The 19,980-nt window shown below is 37.8% G+C and overlaps 1 protein-coding gene across 6 annotated transcripts in view; it reads right to left on the minus strand.

Annotated features, from left to right (window-relative positions):
* Window positions 1-300: 300 nt before the first annotated feature.
* Window positions 301-19,980, minus strand: part of SPIN1 (spindlin 1) — a 70,000-nt gene continuing 50,320 nt past the window's right edge. For all 6 annotated transcript variants that reach the window (XM_019721170.2, XM_074330228.1, XM_074330224.1 and 3 more), the window contains 3 exons: window positions 12,266-12,519; window positions 7,437-7,670; window positions 301-3,850 (listed from right to left, as the gene is read on the minus strand). In XM_019721170.2, the coding sequence (XP_019576729.1) occupies window positions 3,651-3,850; window positions 7,437-7,670; window positions 12,266-12,519 (688 nt within the window). In that variant the 3' untranslated portion in view covers window positions 301-3,650. The remainder of the gene's footprint in view (window positions 3,851-7,436; window positions 7,671-12,265; window positions 12,520-19,980) is intronic.

Below are 19,980 nucleotides of genomic sequence, written 5' to 3' on the forward strand. Positions count from 1 at the left end.
TTCGGTAAGTTAAAAATTTTATGATAAATTAAAACTTCTCCTTAATGGCAAATCATAAATTTTAATATTTTGAACTATGTATCTGGGATATGGATTATTGTCCCCTCTCCTTTCAGATATTAAATATTATCATTCAAATAAAAATTCTATGCTTGTTTCTATGTATATCTAACATTTACGTGGTGAAAAGGGATAAAAAAAGGTTACTTAAAATCTTAAAGTAAAACTTTAAAAACTTTTTTCCGAAGCAGGTTTAACACATCACATTTTGCTCAGGAGCACAAAATTTACAGTCAAAAGTTGCACATAAAGGGTTTATTTTAAATGTTTTAAGGATAGGATAGAGTTACATCATAATTATAAAAATTACTTACAGAATTAACAGATTTATATTGTTTATACTTCTAAATGCAGAAAACAGGGAACTGTCTACACATTGTATAAAATTAAAATTAAAAATGAATTCAAGCTTGAAAGGTGAGGTCATTTACCTAATTTGAAGATGCGAACACGAAGACCTCTGAACTATACACATTCGTTCAGACTGCACTAGAATGATGGAAAAGACAAAAAGCGCAGCATTTCCAAGGAACCACAGACATTTCAACCATAATTATTTTGTTATAATAATTGTTCTTGTTTTGTCTTTGGAGTTCTTTTTTTTTTTTTTTTTTTTTTTAAGACATCAGCTTAAGAATGTTTTCAGGCACTACAATTTGTGACAATCAGAACAGTCTTCTAATGGGTCCACAGCGTTCAGAGATTCAAGCCCAATGCACTTTGGGGTTTGGCACGTAAAACAATAATAGAAATGAAATCCGGTTTAGAAGCAACTGTGATTGTTTTAAGATGCACAGTCCCTTCAAATGCTGCATGACACACACAACTGGAAAATCACCTTCTGTTGGTGCTACACTTGCTTCACCAGTGCATTTTATCCTACATCCACTAAACAGCACAGTAAGCAAATATACAGAAAACTGAAAACAAATAAAAACAAAGATAGAAAACAAAAAACCTAAATATCTTTAACATGCACTTTTCGTTAGTTACATTGAACATTCTACTTAGAATAGAGCATGCAAAAAAGGATGGTCTGCTTTTAAGGTTTTCCTTTGAAGCTTTACGTGGCAGCCAGACATCACACACACGCACACACGACACAATAATACTATAGCAGGTCAATGAGGAAGGCCAATACATTTTATACAGAGATTCATGTCTTGTGTTGTCACAAGTCCCATGATAATTTTGGAAATTAATGTTGGATTCCTAAAACAAGGAACCAACATTCAGATACGAGGAAAACGCAAGCAATGCATGCAGATCTGAAACATGAGCCTAAAACGAAGCCTGAATACTTGGCTAGGGAGCAGAATAGTCACAGCATCAGTAAGTGTGGTTTAAGCCACCAAAAGAAAAAAGAATGGAAAAAAAAATGGAAAAACAAAAAAACCCCTTCCCCTTCCTTCAGCCTTAAAGGCAACAAATGGAACAATAATTAATGATAATAATCACTTGTCACATTCATCTAGAGTGGCAGATCATGTGATATTGAAGTTGCTAAAGGTACTTGCAGAAAAACCACAATGCAAGTCAATAAGTAATGCCAGAAATGTTCCAACTGACCCAACCCTCAGGATGCTTCCAAAGGACTTTCTCAGCCCAAAGTCCCTGTGCTGGGTTTACACGGTGCACGCGCTAAACACACTCACTCTGTGGGCCACGTGTCCACTTGGGCTTGGGGAGCTGGACTTGGCCGTGAGATTCACATGCAGGGACTCTTACACGAGCCATCAGGAACACAGATGACAGATGTACAGCATGACACTTGTTCAAGCACGGGAGGAGTGTCTAAGACCTGGGTACTCACTGCATGAAGAAGCTCGCCCTGGGTTGCACTCTGGGCACACTGCAGAGAACAGGGCATGTATGTACACAGTAGGTGGGGTTACCATCCAAGGGCACAAGGCACACCTTCCTGGAAGTGAAAATGGGCATCATGCAGACCACGCGTAGCGAGACCTTGAAACTACAGAATCTGTATGCTCAAGGACGGCCACGGCGGAGGTCGCAGGGACCTCTGGCGTTTGACTGACAGCACAAGCATTTAGCCTAAATCTCAGGTTAGATTTCCAGTCTCCACAATAGACTGGTTTCACATACAGCCTTGCTTCCAGCTTTCAAACCGCCAGGGCTTATCCAAAACAAAGTGACAGTTGGGCATTTTGTTGCTGAACCTACCACTTTTTTGGTTAAGACCACCTTGCAGGAACAAGCCACAAGAGGATTCTGTGGCAAAGGGCGGCTATCAGTCCCATCTGCAAGCTAGCGCAGGTGACTGCCCTGGGGTGGCGGGCTCCACCGCATGAAACGAAGCCACATCAGCAGCACAGTGGGAGCAAGAACCACAGCACCTCCAAAGGGGTTAGGAGACCTCAGCTGGTACTTGTCTAGACATTCTTTGTGGGGGGAAAGCCGGGGGGAGAAGCCTTTGGACCATAATCATGTTATCAGTAACACCAGTAATAAAAATGAAAGTGTCCCAGAGAACTTGTTAGACGGCAACACTGCCGTTTCTTAAGCCTACATTTCTAATATAAAAGCACTACGTTCTTCTAGGAACTTACCACATACACACAAACGACTGATATACAGTTGCCTTTGAAATCCAAGTACTAAAATCCAGAGTACTGATTTGTACAATAGACCAAACGTGCCGTCCAAAATACACCAGCATTACACTGTGTGGACCAAGTACCTGGGCTTTGCAGAAAAAAAACAAAAAAACAACAACAACAAAAAACCAGTACTTATGATAAAAAATGTAAACAAAAAATTTTACAAAGCTTAGACTTAAAGGCAGCCTTTTACAGATTTCTGTTTTTAAAAAGTCTATTATGGGTCATTAACTGCTGAGAAGTGATTCATATTTGGACTTACAGTTTAAAGCCTCCAGGCAAAAGGTGCTCTGAACTTTTGACTTTCTAAAAAAGCTGAACATCCCTATGTGCTTCCTGTACCCCAATTTAATTTCAAATAAACATAGTAATATATTAAATATGACTGACTTGGGACAAGCACTCCTGTTAAACTGGAGAAAATTATTTAACCCCCATCCCAATCCACAAAGAAAGGACTGCCAATGAAGTGTGTATGTGTGTGTGTGTGTGTGTGTGTGTGTGCACGCGCGTGTGTGTACACAGATCTCTGTGTGTATATATATTATATATGTATACACACAGATATAGATAGGTAGATATCAATACATATATATCTCAAAAAGGCAGTAACAAAAATACCAAACTATGCTTGCATTGTGGCAGCAGAATAAGAGTGTTAAGAGTGAAGGGGAAAATGGACAAGATCTATTACAGTTTTAATAGACTATGACACTTGCTTAACTTTTACCAAACTTGCCTGTAACTCCCCTCCAGACAGACTTCTTTTAAGAGGAAGGAGTTCCTTACACAAAATGCTTTGTGTTCACATAAATCTGTACTATTCAGAACAAAACCAGTTCTGCTGGCAGAGATTGTGGGTTCGCAGGGACATTTAAGCTTTCATTAAACTGGAAAGCAATCAAGTCTTTATGTCTACAAATTATACATTTAATAGTTCCACACATTTGGCAAAGTTCATGATGACATCTAGGATGTTTTCACCAAATCGTAGACATAAATATGGAAATCGTCATCAAACTTGATGAAATAGACAGACGGTTTAGCTTCTACTTGGTGGATGACCATGCCAGTCCTTTTAGAGCCATCTTCTTTGGCATATTCCACTTGTTTGCCTACCAGGCTGTCCACAACTTCTCCTGGTTCCCGTTCTGCTGGAGGGGAATCATCTGTATTTACAGGGGGAAAAAGAATTTAAAGTCAACTGTAGACACACACCAACTCTCGTGTCTATTTTAATGATAACTTAAAAAAATTTAATATTCTGAATTCATCTTATCTAGATCAAGTGTCAACAAACCTTTTCTTCAAGACCAGATAATAAATAACTGGGCTTGAGGCCAGTCTTCGCTGTGTGACAGCAGCCACAGATGACCCATGAATGAAAGGTGTGGCTGTGCACCAGGAAAACGTCCATTATAAAAACAGTGTGCCAACCCTTACCATCTAGATACGTAAACAATTAAAAAAAAATCATAACCAGAAATTCCTTTGCCTGATGTTTAATTATGGCTGTAATTACCAGAGGAGGTAAGGACTAAAGGAAGGAAAGGGCCAAGAAAAAAATCTAAATAATTACCTATCTTCTTAAAAATAAGTCTGAGTTACTCTCAAAGAGGATTTCAAAGCAGACAATACCTACTGGGATTACTGAGAATATGCTACACATTTAAAATGCCGGAATACTTCTGGTCTTACCCTGTGAGTAAAGCTTCTTTCTCAACTTCACTGCCTTACACACCACACCGTCTTCCTAACCCAATTTCAAAATATAAGAGATTTCCCATGCTTTAAAAATAGGTGCTAAGTGAACTCCATCCCAGGACCAATTACAACCTAATCTCTGAGGATGCTTAAGGCACCTGTACTCTTTAAAAGGTCCTTAGGAAAACCTGAGTGTTGGAACACAAGGCCCTTATGACCTAGCAGGAACTCCGTTCTAGGAATATACATGAAATGAGAGCAAATCATGGCCACCAACAACAAAGAAACACAGTAAAAGAGAAAAAAGGGGGGATGGAGCTAGGCAGTTAACAATTCTATTTTAAGAAATCCTTATACTGGTAGGTGCCGAAAAACTCAAGCTCTTTTCCATGTAGTAGCAGAGGGCCTCCAGGTAGGGCGACCAGACATGTGCTTTTACCCCGGACCGCCCAGGCTCATGCCAGCCGTCCCGGCACAATGGTCAGCAGTGCACCGTTTTATTCTCACCGGTATCCTGGTTTGGATCATCATCAGGTATTTATGTTAATGGTAGCTTGCCTCTTTGATTACAATAAATTCTCTCACTGAATGACACAATTCAATCCCTATTCTTATCTCTGGTACTAAGAGTCACACACAATACAACCAAAATGCTTGAGCATACACATTACCAGTAATGCTTTTCAACAGGGTTGTGAAGAGGAGACCTAAGCTGAAATCTTCTCTTCAAAAATGCCTTTCCCTCAGGAAGCAGCAGCATTCTGCCATGTTTTCATGGCCCTTCATGTTTACAAAAGAATTCCAAAAGCATGATCCCATATATTTTACAATAACCCGAGCAAAGCAGCCAGAGACTCCAACAGAGGCCACTGCAAAGCGCTTGGATTCAGAGCATTGCCACCACTTCTAATGGCAAATACGCTTCCACACCAATCACAAAAATATTTAGCAGTTTGGAGAACGAAAGGAGAAAAAAGACGTGGGGGAGGGGAGAGGGGGAATGTGCAAATGACCTCACACTTCCTACTATCAAGTCCACAGGACATACTTCGACTGGATATATCTCTACAAAAAATAAAACTCAACTATTCATACAGGTTGGAGAAATGCTTTTAAGGACGGTCTCATGATCATTCCTACCTATACAAATATTTCTCATTACACATTTATAACAAATGTACATACAAACTTCAAAAAGTCGCAGGAGGTAGAAAGTCAGAGCTCAATGAACACCTGAGTAGGTTCACAGACTGGCTTGTTCACAGGAAGAACGTTAAAAGATAAAAAAAGGACTAGAGATGTAGTCACATTGCTAACATAGCAAGTGTCTGTCCAGGACTCCGTGTGTTTAAGCAAAGGCTATGGAGTAGTTTAAAAAGGAACAGGCTTACCCAACAATGAAATTTAGAAAATAACTCCATTCACAATAGCATCAAAAAGAATAAAATACTTAGTAATAAATTTTAACAAGTATAAAATTTATACTCTGAAAACTACAAGACACTGTTGATACAAATTTTAGAAAAAAAATCTCAATAAATGGAAAAACATCCCATGCTCATGGGTCAGATGGCTTAACACTGTCGAGATGGCAATACTCCCTGAACTGAACTAGAGATTCAATACAATCCCCATCAGAATCCCAGCTAGCTTCTTTGCAAAAACTGACAAGCTGATTCCAAAATTCATATGAATTTTTGCAAGGGACCCAGAACAGCCATAACAATTCTGGAAAAAAAAAACAAGTAGGAGAATTCACACTTCTGGACTTTAAAACTTACTACAAAGCAATGTAAGCAAGTGTGGCACTGGCATAACCAAACATATGGACAAATGGGACAGAAGTGAAAGTCCAGAAATACACTCATACATCTATATTCAACTGATTTTCAAAAGGGTGCCAAAACCATTCAATGGGGGAAAGAATATGTTTTTCAAAAAATGGTCCTCAGACAACTGGATTATCACATGCAAAAGAAAGAAGTTGGGCCTTTAAGACACACCTGTATCAAAGATCTAAATAGAAGAGTTAAAGACTATGTAAGAGCTAAAACTATAAGACTTAGAAGAAAACGGGTAAATCTTCATTCATAGCCTTGGATTTGGCAAAGGATTACAAAATACAGTACCAAAAGCACGAACAACAACATTAAAAAATAGATAAAATGGACTTCAGAACACCATCAAGACAGTGAAAAGAGAACCCACGGAAGGAAAGTATCTGCAAACCATGTTATCTGACAACACTTCTACCTAGAACACCCTATTATAACTCAATAGCAAGAGAACCCACTGAAAAAAGGGCATTTCTCCAAAGACAAACAAATGGCCATTAACAATGAAAACATGTTCAACATCTTTAGTCATAAGGGAAATGCAAACCCAAATCACAATGAGATATCACTTCACAACCACTAGAATAAACAAGCCAGGTAACAATTAGTGTTGGTAAAGATGTGGAGAAATCAGAACCGCACACACTGTTCATGAGACTGCATGATGATGCAACAGCTTTGCAAACAGAATAACCACTAGGACCCATCTATCAATCCCACTGCTGGGTATATACCCAAGAGAACTGAAAATACGTGCCCACTCAGAAACTTGCACACAAATGTTTGTATCAACAGTCTTCATAATAACCAAAGAGTAGAGAACAATTCAAATGTCCATCAGCAGATGAACAAATAAACAAAGTAGTCTATTCATACAATGGAGTTATATTTGGCCATAAAAAAAAGTGACACATACAACATGGATGAGCCTTGAAAACACTATACTGAGCGAAAGAAGCCAGTCACAAAAGACTCCATATTACATACTCCATTCACATGAAAGTCCAAAGTCCAAAACAGGAAAATCTATACAGAAAGTAAATTACTCCTAGCAAAGACGTAAAAAATTTTACCTGCTTGGTGTGTGCCTGAAAGAATCATAACTTATCTCTAAAAATTAAAGTAAAACATGTATCTGCAAGTAATCATATATCTTGTTCGAAAATTCAAATTGTTTTTGAATTATCAAAAATAAAAGTTGTCAATCCATACTTACTAGAATCAGGCATAATGCGAAGGTCGCCTTCTTTATAATCATCTAAGAGCTGATACATGTACAAGACGGGGTCTTTCTCATAGGTGATATAAAACCACGTGTTCATGATAGGGGCGCGTGCTAAGACCATTCCCCTCCACTCGTCTTTCGAGCCATCCTCCGTCTCAAACATGTGCTCCACCGCTTTGCCAATCATTGTGTCGGCGAGGTGCGCATCGCTGATTCGAGAGGTTGCTGGGGACAAAAAAGCCAACACTGGTTTACAAAGGGTTTTACTGAATATGCGCTGTGAAGAAGACTGAACACATCCCAGGAGGCTACCTGAAATGCTGTTCACACGATACACTGCCACACCAGTCACCTGGCGGGATCAAGGACAGCCATTAAACTCACACTGCCGGGTCACCCACATTTCATTCCATAGGGACTACTTTGTTGTCCCATGTCAGGTATTTTGAGAATGTTTTTTTCTTTTCTTTTTGTTCTGAACTCATCTACTCTTGGTACTGTTATCTAAATTAGTACTTTTAATTGTTCATTCAAGGTATAAAATGTTTTGCTATTGTTTAAGTTATATTAAATTTTGAGATGATAGACTTACAGAAGAGTTGCAAAAGGAGCATTCCCATATACCCTTCACCCACCTCCCCATCTTACATCAATAACCACAGACCATTTATTAAAACTAAGAAATTAACCCATTCAAGGCAGTTTTTCACTCTTGGTCCTACAATCTATGACCACAACAACCAGAGATCTTTGTGGCAGTTATACCAGACTGCTGTTCATTTGCCTGAAGTGCTCCACTGCTTTCCTTTCATAATTTGAACATGTGCTTCTCACGGGCCACCTTCCTGTGTTGGCCCTCTTCCCTTCCGTTCTGTCACCCTCCTCCTGACTGCATCCACCTCATTGACACCCTCTACTTCTCCCCATCCAGGCCACACGCTGCTCCCGCACCTTCATGGGCTGGATCCCAAGCAGGTCTCCTCCTGCAGACTCTCCAGGACCATCCTGGTGAAAGCAGCCCCACCAGTGAGTCACCTCACCCAGTTTTGTTTCTTAATGGCATTTGCCATTATCTGCAGTTATCTTGTTTCATATGTTTGTTTACTTGCTTTTAGCCAGACACCATGATGCAAGCAGAGGCCTTTCCGACCTGTTTCCAATACCAAACCCACAGTGATTCAGTATTTGCTGTATGAATGAATTATTTAGGGGAGCTGGCCTCCCCACAGGTTTATCAACAGTCCTCTGCAGTCCTGCTCCACATTCTTTAAAGAAGTAGGTAAAAATTACAAGCTTCATTTCTTTTTTTTTAATACTGGGAAATTACAGAGATTCCTACTAAATGTAAGGTTTCTCCAGTCCTTAAGTTTTAGACAAATGTCTCTAAAAGAAATTAGCATTTCTCTTTTCACTCACGAGTACTTCTGTTTCTGTTAAATGAAATTCAAAGGAACAAAGACTAGAATTTCTTGGTAGACATACTGCTATCCAGTTTATCAGGACATTCTAAACACATATGGTGGTTTTCTTTGCTTAATTATGCAATAATTAATGAAAAGTACACAGAATTCCCCACTGTGCATAACGTTGAAACAAAATCCCACTAGTTTCTTCATACCAGAAGTTATCAACTTTTTGATCTCAGGACTCCTTTAAGTTCTTAAAAATTTTTGAGCATTTGAGCAAATAAAAGAGTATCTGTTTATATGGATGACAACTATCAATATCTATTTTAGAAATTATAAATGACAAAACTGAAAATATTTGTTTAAAAATACCTACATAAATTTTAACGAGAAACACTCTATTTTCTAACAAAAATTTAGTAAGACTGGCATAATTTAAAATTTTTACAAATCACTTAAATGTCTAGCTTTAAAAACAACAGCTAGATTCTCATCTGCTTTAGCATTCAATCTGTTACATACATTCTTTTGAAAGAGATGCTGCTGAAAATGGAGTGTTCTATTAGTCTTTTCAGATAATTCGATATTTTATGATACTACATCAAAACTCAACACGTAGTAGCTCCTTAAAGGTTAATTGCAATGTAGAAGCTAAAACCATTATCAGTAAATATGTCACACTGATAAATTAAACCACGTTTATCTCCAGAATATATAAAGAACTGTAATCCAACAAAATAACTCGATCAAAAAAATGGATGAAGACCTTGAACAGACATTTCTGCTAAAACTACGTATCAATGGCCAAAAAGCATATAAAAATATACTCAATATTACTGATCATCAGAGAAATGCAAATCAAAACCAATCGAAAATAATAAGCATTGGTGAGGATATAGAGAAATGTTACATACACACTATGAAAAACAGTATGTATGTTTTCAGAAAATTAAACAAGGAATTGCCATGTGATTCAGCAATTTGACCTCGGGGTACACCCAAAACAATTGAAAGCAGCGTTCAGAAGAGATATTTGTTCACCCATGTTCATAGCAGCATTGTTCACAATAGCCAAAAGGTGGAGGCAACCAAAATGTCCATCTACAGATGAACAGATGAATTGATAAATATGGTCTATACATGCAATGGAGTATTAGTCAGCCTTAAAAAGAAAGGACATTCTGAAACATTCTACAATATGAATAAACCTTGAGGACATTATACTAAAAGAAGCTAATCAGAAAGAGAAACACTGTATAAGTCTACTTATGAGGTATCTAAAATAATCAAATTCTTAGACATAGAAAGTAGAACAGTGCCAAGGGCTGAGAAGAGGGGGAAATGGGTAGTTGTTTAATGGGGACAGAATTACAAATTTGCAAGATGAAAAAGTTCTAAACATCTGTTCCACAACAATGTGAATATACGTAACACAAATGAGCTGTACACTTAAAAACGGTTAAGGTAGTAAATTTTACGTTGTGTTTTTCACCACAACAAAACAAAACAAAAAAATATTTTGGTCTTCAAATGGATCTTTTGCAAATACATGATTTGGTAACGCCATGCATTATTCATATAGAAAGTACTGTGTTTGCTGAGTTATGCAGATCTTCCAAATAGTGGGAAACTCCAGTGTATAACTGAAAGAGTGAGAGTGAAATGGCAAGTTTTATCTTACTATTATTATAAAAATAAATTTGACCTCATCAACCTCCTGAATAGGCTTTAGAGAATCTAAAGGGTTCCCAGGCCACGCTTTGGGAACCATCACATGCTTTTAGGCTCACTGATTTACTTCTTTCTCCGCCTTTAGCTTAAGGAAAACAAAATTCTAAATATAGTCTAATGTACTGCCTGGAACAAATTAGCAAAGACTATTTTCTTCCTACATGGAAAATAATTTTTCAGACCAAAATATCATAGGAACTACTATAATTAGTTATTAATTAAATTAGGCACATAATATACTGCTGGTTTGCATAGAGTCCCTTGTTATTTCCTTTGTTAAATTGCTTTGCTATTTACAAAAGCAATCCATGCCTACTGTTTGGAACTGGGATGACCCAGAACTAGAAAATAAAAAACACTGAGTAACCCATCACCAAAGATACTTACATATTTTGGGGTATTTTGGTTTGATCAAATCTTTTTTTCTTTTTTTTATTAAGATGAAAATATTTTTTTCTGTCCTATGATGACAACAGAATGAACTAACACAGGTCATGCAGCAAAACGTAGTAAATTGCAAATGAGCTAGTAGTCTTGTCCTAAAAGGCATGGAGACTAAAATTCTGGGTTTAGAAAAAGTAAGCATAATTATTTACTACAAATAATTGATATAAAGGTATGGATAATATTTTTTAAGCCCTGAAGGTCAGAGTCATCAATGTTAGTTTCTTATGTGGGAAATGCACTGATGTCATGATGAATAAGGTGCTCAGTAGCACTTAGGATAAAAATGTTAAAAATGACAAAGAGTTACTATCACACAGTTACCTTTGGGAATAATAATTTAAAGAAAGATTTCTGTGAAAACTGGACTGTGCTGATACAGGATGAATAAAGACTTAACATTTGCCATCTAAAGAGAAGATTAACAGAAACTTGCTGCTCTGGCAAAGAATTATGTTTGTTAACAGCATAGGCTTTTAAAGACAGTTCCAAAAGCATAATAGCAGCATCACCTGTAACAGTATCATCTGTAATAGTAAGAAGACATTTCAAAGCAACTGCTCTGAAGGAAGTAACATTAACTTGGGTGTATCCATCCCACTGATCTTAAAAGTATTTTACTCTTAAAAAATAAAATCAGTCATTATTTAACCGACAGCATATGCCTTAAAGCATTTTAATTATGCAAGACAAAACTGACACAGTATGTATTTTTTAAAAAGAGCTCTTCATTTTCATAAACATTGTGCAAACAAACCCTAAAGGATATATAATAAAGTTCACGTTTTGGTTGCTTAAATTTAGCTGAATATACAATTATCATTTATATAGTAACATAATCAAAGATAAACTTCACATAAAGATTCTAAAATACATACATGACATTTTTCTTAGTTATTATAATCCAATGAAATAAATACATAATATATTTGAGCTAATGAGAAATATTCTTACCCATCAGAGGGCAGACAGTGAGCAAAAAGGGAGACACATTAAAAATGATTAAATTGTAAACTTCTTGGGGAACAATTTTACACATATTTATATCCTCCAGTTCCTTGAACTGTAGTTTTAAAACATTCATGGACCAATTTTTGTGGTATTAGGTGACTGATTTAAATATGGAGTGCTTGTGCTCCAATAAAAGTAAAAATACCAATAATGCAAAAGAATCAGAAAGCCCCCATTTCAATAATCATATTTAAAGCACATAAAGCACAAGTAGTAAAGAGAACTTACCAACTCTATCAGGGAGGACTTCAAGTGCAGAAACTCTTTCGTCTTTATTAAGTTCTAGTCCATAAACACAGTCAAATCCATCGTATTTTATAAGATACAAAGAAGGGTTCACAGGCACCTGGTCCAGTACGGTTCCTTTCCACTGGGTGACAGGGCCACTCCCTTCCTTCCACCCATGCTGAATCCTGCAGCCAACGATGTTCCGCCGGGGCTGGGACACAGGCTTGCTCGGCCCCACGCTGCTCCGGTGTTTTCTGTATTCACACATACACACAGTTAAGGGATGCACTCCTAGATGCAACACCACTGCTGCTCGCTAGCATGCTCTCACTAAATGCCCCCGACTGTGCCAGCTGATGTGGCCACTGCCCAGTCCCATCGCCATGCAGTGTGGCTCACGGGTGGGGCCCTTCTCTACCGTGTGTGTACACGCTGTGTTGGCAGTAGGAGCTTCTTGTGATCCCAACTGTGGACAGGCAGAAAAACTTGACTCGTCAATAGCAATTTAAGCCCCAATATAAAGCATCAGTTTTTTTCTGCTGAGTTTCCTACTTCAATCAACTCACAATTATCCAAATTAAAGAGATACATGCATATGGCTTTATAGAATATAAACCCATTTCTAGTCAGAAAGAAATTTTAACTATTCAATTTCACCCATTCTAAATGCTTACATAATTTTGCTCCCACTGACTTAAACAGTAAGATTAGACTTTTTTTTTTCTTAAACTGGAGTCCAGACTGGTTTATATCCATGCATTATACCATCATTACTTCTCTAGAAAACATAATCTTAAACACTTAAAGTTGTGACAAATACTTAATACAAAAGTAAAAATTATTGAAGCCAACACCAAACTACTGGATCTTTCTCGATCATTAACACTTGAAAAATCTACATATAATGTTTACAAATAACATGCCTGGCTCCTGATATCAGGAAAAATATCTTTGTTTCACCTAAATATCCAAAGATATCCAAAGGGGACAAGACTTGGCCTGAATACAAACCGAAAGCCAAAGTCATGCTGGCACCTGGATGCTGTTATACGCCAAGGAAAGGAAATTTAGAGCAGAAAAGAATTCCCCTCATAAATGTACATGGGCATAAAGCTCATTTGGTACACCATGAATAAAACTGACTAACAACCGGCATAAACACAAACTTTAAAAAAAAAATTACTATAGGCTGTACTCAATATTATTTTATATTAGTTTCAGGTGTACAGCACAGTGGTTAGACATTTATATAATTTATGCAGTGATCCCCCAATTAGTTTAGCACCCAACTGGCACTATACATAGTTGTCACATTACTGGCTATATTCCCTATGCTGTACTTTATATCCTCGTGACTATTTTGTAACTACCAATCTGTGTTCAAGCCTTTCACCTTTCCCACCCAGCTCCCCAATCTCCCCTCCCCTCTGGCAACCATCAGTTTTTTCTCAGTATCTAAGAGTCTGTTTCTGTTTCATTTGTTCTTTTTGTTCTTTAGATTCCATAGATAAGTGAGACCATATGGTATTTGTCTCTTACTTATTTCACTTAGCATAATACCCTCTAGGTCCATTCAAGTTGTGGTTACTGTAAGAGTTCATTCTTTTTATGGCTGAGTAATATTCCACTGTATAAATGTACCACATCTTCTTTATCCAATTGTCTATTGATGAGTATTTTGGTTGTTTCCACATCTTGGCTACTGTGAATAGCACTGCCGTGAACATAGGGGTGCCTATATCTTTCTGAATTAGTGTTTTGGATTTCTTCAGATAAATACCCAGAACTACAATTTCTAGTACATAAAGTAGTTTTATTTTTAATTTTTTCAGGAACCTCTATTGTTTTCCATAGGGTTTGCCACTGTTTTCCATAGTGGCTGCACCAACAGTGCACGAGGATTCCCTTTTCTCCACGTCCTCGGCAGCACTTGTTTGTTGCTTTACTGAAGATAGTCATCCGACCAGAGTGAGGTGGTAACTCATTGTGGTTTTAATTTGCATTTCTCTGGTGATTAGTGATGTTGAGCATCTTTTCATGTATCTATTGGCCATTTGTATGTCCTCTTTCGGGAAATGTATATTCAGGTCCTCTGCCCATTTTTTAATTGGATTTTAAAAATTTTTTTTGCTGTTCAGTTGTATGAGTTCTTTGTAAATTTTGGATATTAACGCTTTATCAGATGTATCATTGGAGAATATCCTCTCATTCTGTAGGCGGTCTTCCTTTTTCTGATGGTTTCCTCTGTTGTGCAAGAACTTTTTAGTCAGATATAGTCCCATTTGTTTACTTTTTGTAGTCCCATTTGCTTCCCTTGCCCGAGGAAATAGATCAGAAAAAAATACCACCAAAAGCAATATCAGTTTACTGCCTATGTTTTCTTCCAGGAGTTTTACGGTTTCAGGTCTTACACTGAATCAGTCTTTAATCCATTTTGAGTTGAGTCTTGTAAATGGTGTAAGAAAGTGACCCAGTTTCATTTTTTTGCATGTATCTGTCCAGTTTTCTCTCCCTCTTTTATTGAATAGACTGTCTTTACCCCACTGTTCTTACCTCCTTTGTCACAGTTTGGATGACCATCTAGACGTGGGTTTATTTCTGGGCTCTCTATTCTGTTCCACTGATCTACGTGTCTGTTTTTATGCCAATGCCATGTTGTTCTGATTACTATGGCCTTGCAGTATATAGTTTGATAGGTAGCATGATACCTCTAATTTTGTTCTTCTTTCTCAAGATTGCTTTGGCTATTTGGGGTCTTTTGTGGTTCCATATAAATTTGAAGATTATCTGTTCTAGTTCTATGAAAAATGCCATTGGTATTTTGATAGGGATTGCACTGAATCTATAGATTGCTTTGAGTACGAAGTAGTATGGCCATTTTAACAAGTTCATTCTTCCTATACATGAGCACAGTATATGCTTCCATTTATTTGTATCTTCTTCAAATTTTTCTTCAGTGTCTTATACTTTTCTGAGTACAGGTCTTTTACCCCCTTGGTTAAATTTATTTCTAGCCATTTTTTGGATACAATCACAAATGGGATTGTTTTCATTTCTCTGATTCATTACAGGTGTATAAAAATGCAATCAATTTCTGAATATTAATTTTGTATCCTGCTACTTGACTAAATTTATCACTTAATAGTTATTTGGTGGAATCTTTAGGGTTTTCTATACATGTCATCTGCAAATAATGAGTTTTATTTCTTCCTTTCCAATTTAGATGCTTTTTGTTTCATAAGCTGTGGTATTTAAAACTACAATTGTATGTATTTTAAATAGACCTGTTTAGTGAATTTAGTAAATTTGGTGAAAAAGAAACAGGTTACAGCAACTCATCTGGGCTGCCTCGACGAGGCTTGGAATTAGTTCAGACAGGCCTTTATCTAAGCAAGATGGAGAACACCATTTGGAGAACAAACCGTAAAGGAAAATTCCAGTCAGACTAGAAAAAGGTTCGCAAGGTTCTGTGCAGGACTGTGAGAAGAACAGAAAATGTTGGGCACGCTCCAGCCCTCGAGACTGCAAATAAATACCAGCAAAACTGCCCTCCAGGATGACAGCGCCTGCGCTTAGGACACACTGCTGGGGACGACACCCTGAAAGAGCAGGGTAGGGTGGCAAGACCAAGAAAAGAGGAGGTTGAGAGATTGAAGGGCAAAGTCCAAAGGAGGCAGACCGCAAAAGGTCTGATCCAGGAGACCACACAGAGGCTTGATTTTAAGTCTGCCAGGGAAAACAGAGAGCTGAGAGCTCTGCAGAGAGGACAGCTGACCTGGAGTAGTCTCACCCTTTTCACGTACAGGAGACCAGGAGGCAAGTGTGCTGGGACCAACTCAGGATGATACTATAACAATCAGAATGAGAACAAACTGGAAATAAAGGCAGACCCAAAACATACACCCACACGGTATAGGAAACTATCACCTAACTCAGACACACAACAAAGGCTATGAAAGAGGACCTGACTTCAGAAACAAGACAGCTACACAAGACATGAGGAAAATCAGGCACAGTTCAGGAAACAAAGCAGCAATTTGAAAACTATTCAGAAATGAAAACTAAATTAGAGGACTAGGAGAACAGAAACACAGGGCATGTAATAGATGATGAAAGAGACAGATGGGGCAAAAGATACAGAATTAAGAGATGGTGACAGATATGAAATTCCAACTTCTATATAAGAGGATTACCCAAAAACTAAAATCAAATAAATGGAAAAGAATACTCAATAATTCAAGAAAAAAGTCCTGGAATAAAAACTTAAATGTACAAATGCACCCCCAGGAAAACTGACCCAGAACTACTGACACTAAGACATTCTAGTAAAATAAATGAACTTTAAAGAAAATAACATCTCCTGGGCATCCAGGCAAAAGAACATTATGTGTAAGGAAGAGAAAATCAGAATATGACAGCAACACTGTGTCATAAGACAATGGAATGACAAAATTAAGGTTCTCAGGAAAGAAAATGTGAGCCAAAGGTTTTATAATCAGCCCCAAATTCTATACTGACCTCAAAGTAAAAAGCCACAGACAAAACTGTGAATGTGTAAGAATCTGGGGAACACTATTGTCACAGATGCTTCAAAAGTTACAGACAGGACAGGAGTTGCAGATAATCAAAGAACACCTGGAAGAGTTTCAGCAGAGGGCTAATAGAAAACCATGTATATACATCTAACAGCAAAACAGGCATGGGGATAAGAGAAATAGAATACTATCTAGCTGTTATCTGCCCTGACAATCATTTAACATTACCACTCTGAAAACGGGGGGGGTGGGGGGGGGGAAGAATATGTAAAGTACAAACAACTTGCTGAACAAAAGGGTATTACAAGGAACAAACTACTTTATATTCAATGCAAAGAGGAAGGATAGAGCCAAGAGCTAAATTCAATATTGTTCACAGGAAAGAACCAATCTGTATCACCAGAAAAAAAAAAAAAAAAAGACTCTGCAATGTAAAACTCAGTGCAGAGAAAAAAGCTTAATGAGGCGTTATCAAGTCTATAACTTCTAACTACTAGTAATACTCAAACATAAGAGAAAGTGAAATTCAAGACCTTTTCATATTCCCTGGGATTGCACCACAACATCCATGGCCTTCTGTGGAAAATGGCTGGTGACAGTGATTACATTTCTCCTTTAAAATACAAGAATCATTTTTAGTATTATATTTTTCTTCAGAGACAATCAATTATCTATCTTCTTTTGGTCTTTAGGCAGGAAGTCCTAGTGATTCATGCTGTATCCAGGATCAGGCTTTCTTTCCCAAACCTCACTGAGGACATTAGTCATATGCACCATTTTGTAATTCACATAGACATTATACTATTACTACCCAAGTTTCAAATACAGAATCTTCACTGATGAGGCAAAAAAGGGTTAATAATAGTGAGCCTAAAGGGGGACTGCCCAGGCCTGCATCCCTTCCCCAAGAACAGCCCGGGGCTTATCCCCTAGAAATAAATCAAGATGTTCAAACACTCCTAAAAAGAGGAGCTAAGACCCTAATTGGATGGAGTAATCTGGTTTTGATGCCTGCACAAAATGTTGAAACCTGTCTCTTACTTGAACTCTACCCTCATAATACAATTAAAATAAAATGCACATTAAGGCTTAGCCCCCACATGAGTTTTTCTGTATGCATTCTGGGTCACTAAGAGCACGCAAAAGCGCACAGAAACTAGTTATATAACCAACATATGTCAATCAAATGACCTCAGTCACATCTCCTGCTATAAGCAAATTCACCTACCCTTTCCTATATAAGAAAGAGCTAACCTAACATCAGGCGCAGTTGTCTGCCCTGGCAGCTTCTATGCCGGCATCTTTCTTGAATAAACTTACTTCCTTGCTCTCCTCATTTCAGGCCGAGTCTGTGCATTTCATCTTTTGCAAACAATCAGGGGTTAATTCCAATGATACAATATTCACCAGTATGATGGTTAATTTTATTTAATGTGTCAATTTGGCTGAGCCACAGTACTCAGGTATTTGGTCATTATTCTACATTTTTTTCTGTGAAGGTATTTTTGTAGAAAAACATGTTATGTCAGTAGACTGCCCTCCATAGTGTAGATGGGCCTCGTCCAATCAGTTGAAGGCTTAAGAAAAAGTGTTCTCCCCCAGTGAAGAGGCTATTCTGCCTTGGGACTCGAGCTGCAACATCGACTCTTCCTTGGGTCTCTAATCTCTCTATATATTTACACCTACACACTTGCCACACACATGCACACACTACTGGTTCTGTTTCTCTGGAGAGAACTGTCTACAACCAGAAAAAGATTCTATCCTAGACTCAGAGACATGACAGTTCTACTACCTTGATTCTCAACAAAACCCATATAAACTTAGCAGTGAGAGCAGAAAAGGGCAACTGGCAGCCTCAGAGCAGTGATTTTCCAGCGCAGTCACTCAGCCTCTCCACACTCATTAATTGCATTCTTCTGTGCTGTGCAGTTGGCTCCTGAAAAGGGAGATGCTTGACGCTCCTTTAATCACATTTCAGAACAAGCGGCTTTCATCCCAGTCACTTCCAGCGATGGTCACAAGGCTCCCTCCTCCCTCTCCTGAGCTTTACAAGGGACTCAAACAGGGCCAGTGGGCACTCTCTTTCAAGTGGCTCCGGTATCCTTTAAGACACATGACCCTTTCTATTGCATGGATTTTATTTCCTCAACTTCTTTAAGAGAATTTTAACCACCTTTTGCTGTGGTATATAACATGCTTGGATCTAGTCTAACACTCACTTTTGTGCTTATAATGCTTCCATTTCCTTACCCCTTTCTTCCTTTATCTGTACGTTAGAATGAGGGAGGTTTCTCTGTACTAAATAAAGTTTCTAAAGAAAGCTACAGCTCTTATTTCTAGTCTAACAGCAATTACTTCTAACTTTTGAAATACCAAATTTAAACTTAAACGTACCTTTCCCTTCCCCAGACCAAGCAAGACTAAAAAACAAACAAAAAATTCTTTAAAAAACTAGTAAAAATTGTAAAAGCACATAGTAACCCCAACTACCCACTTTTACCACACTGCTGAAATTTAGGTTTTGTTCCCGATTGTTATTTTTCATTTTGCTACTATCTTAAGAAGAACTTTTTAAACATTGCCCTATTTAGAAATAAACAAGAAAGGATTTTTATTGCTTTTTCCTTAACGTTTTCATGCATTTTCTTCTTATGTCTATTTTGTTTTTCGAGATGTAGCCTCCCGTCAATCAGACAGGATTCATAAATGCACTCTAAATTCTTGCAAGCATCAAAATATTATTTTGCCCTCATCCATGAATACCCGAGGTGTACAAGTCAGGTTCTGAATCCCTTTCTGCTCAGCGCTTTTATTGGAAAAAACTATTTTCCTTTTCTTCTCTCTCCCAGTTACAGATAACAGATGCCAACCTGATCCTTGCTTCTTTGAGGGTAATGTTTTTCTCTTTGAGCTCCTTTTAGAGTTTTCCTGTTCCGGGATTCTGAAATGTCATCAGAACGTGTGACACATTTTTAATGAACCCTCACTAGCACTTGGTCAGTCTAGAGAGTTGTGCAAAATCATCTTCCTCCTCCAGGCTCTTTGAAACTCTTTGTTAGATGCACATTAGCACTTCATTCAGATCTAGCCTCTGCGACTCAACTCCCCCTCCTACTGTTCATCAGTTTCCTTATCTCGAACGGTTTTTCTATTTAATGCCTCTGATCCCTGAGGATA

Source organism: Rhinolophus sinicus, linkage group LG04 (assembly GCF_036562045.2).
Source record: "Rhinolophus sinicus isolate RSC01 linkage group LG04, ASM3656204v1, whole genome shotgun sequence".
Lineage (NCBI taxonomy): Eukaryota > Metazoa > Chordata > Mammalia > Chiroptera > Rhinolophidae > Rhinolophus > Rhinolophus sinicus.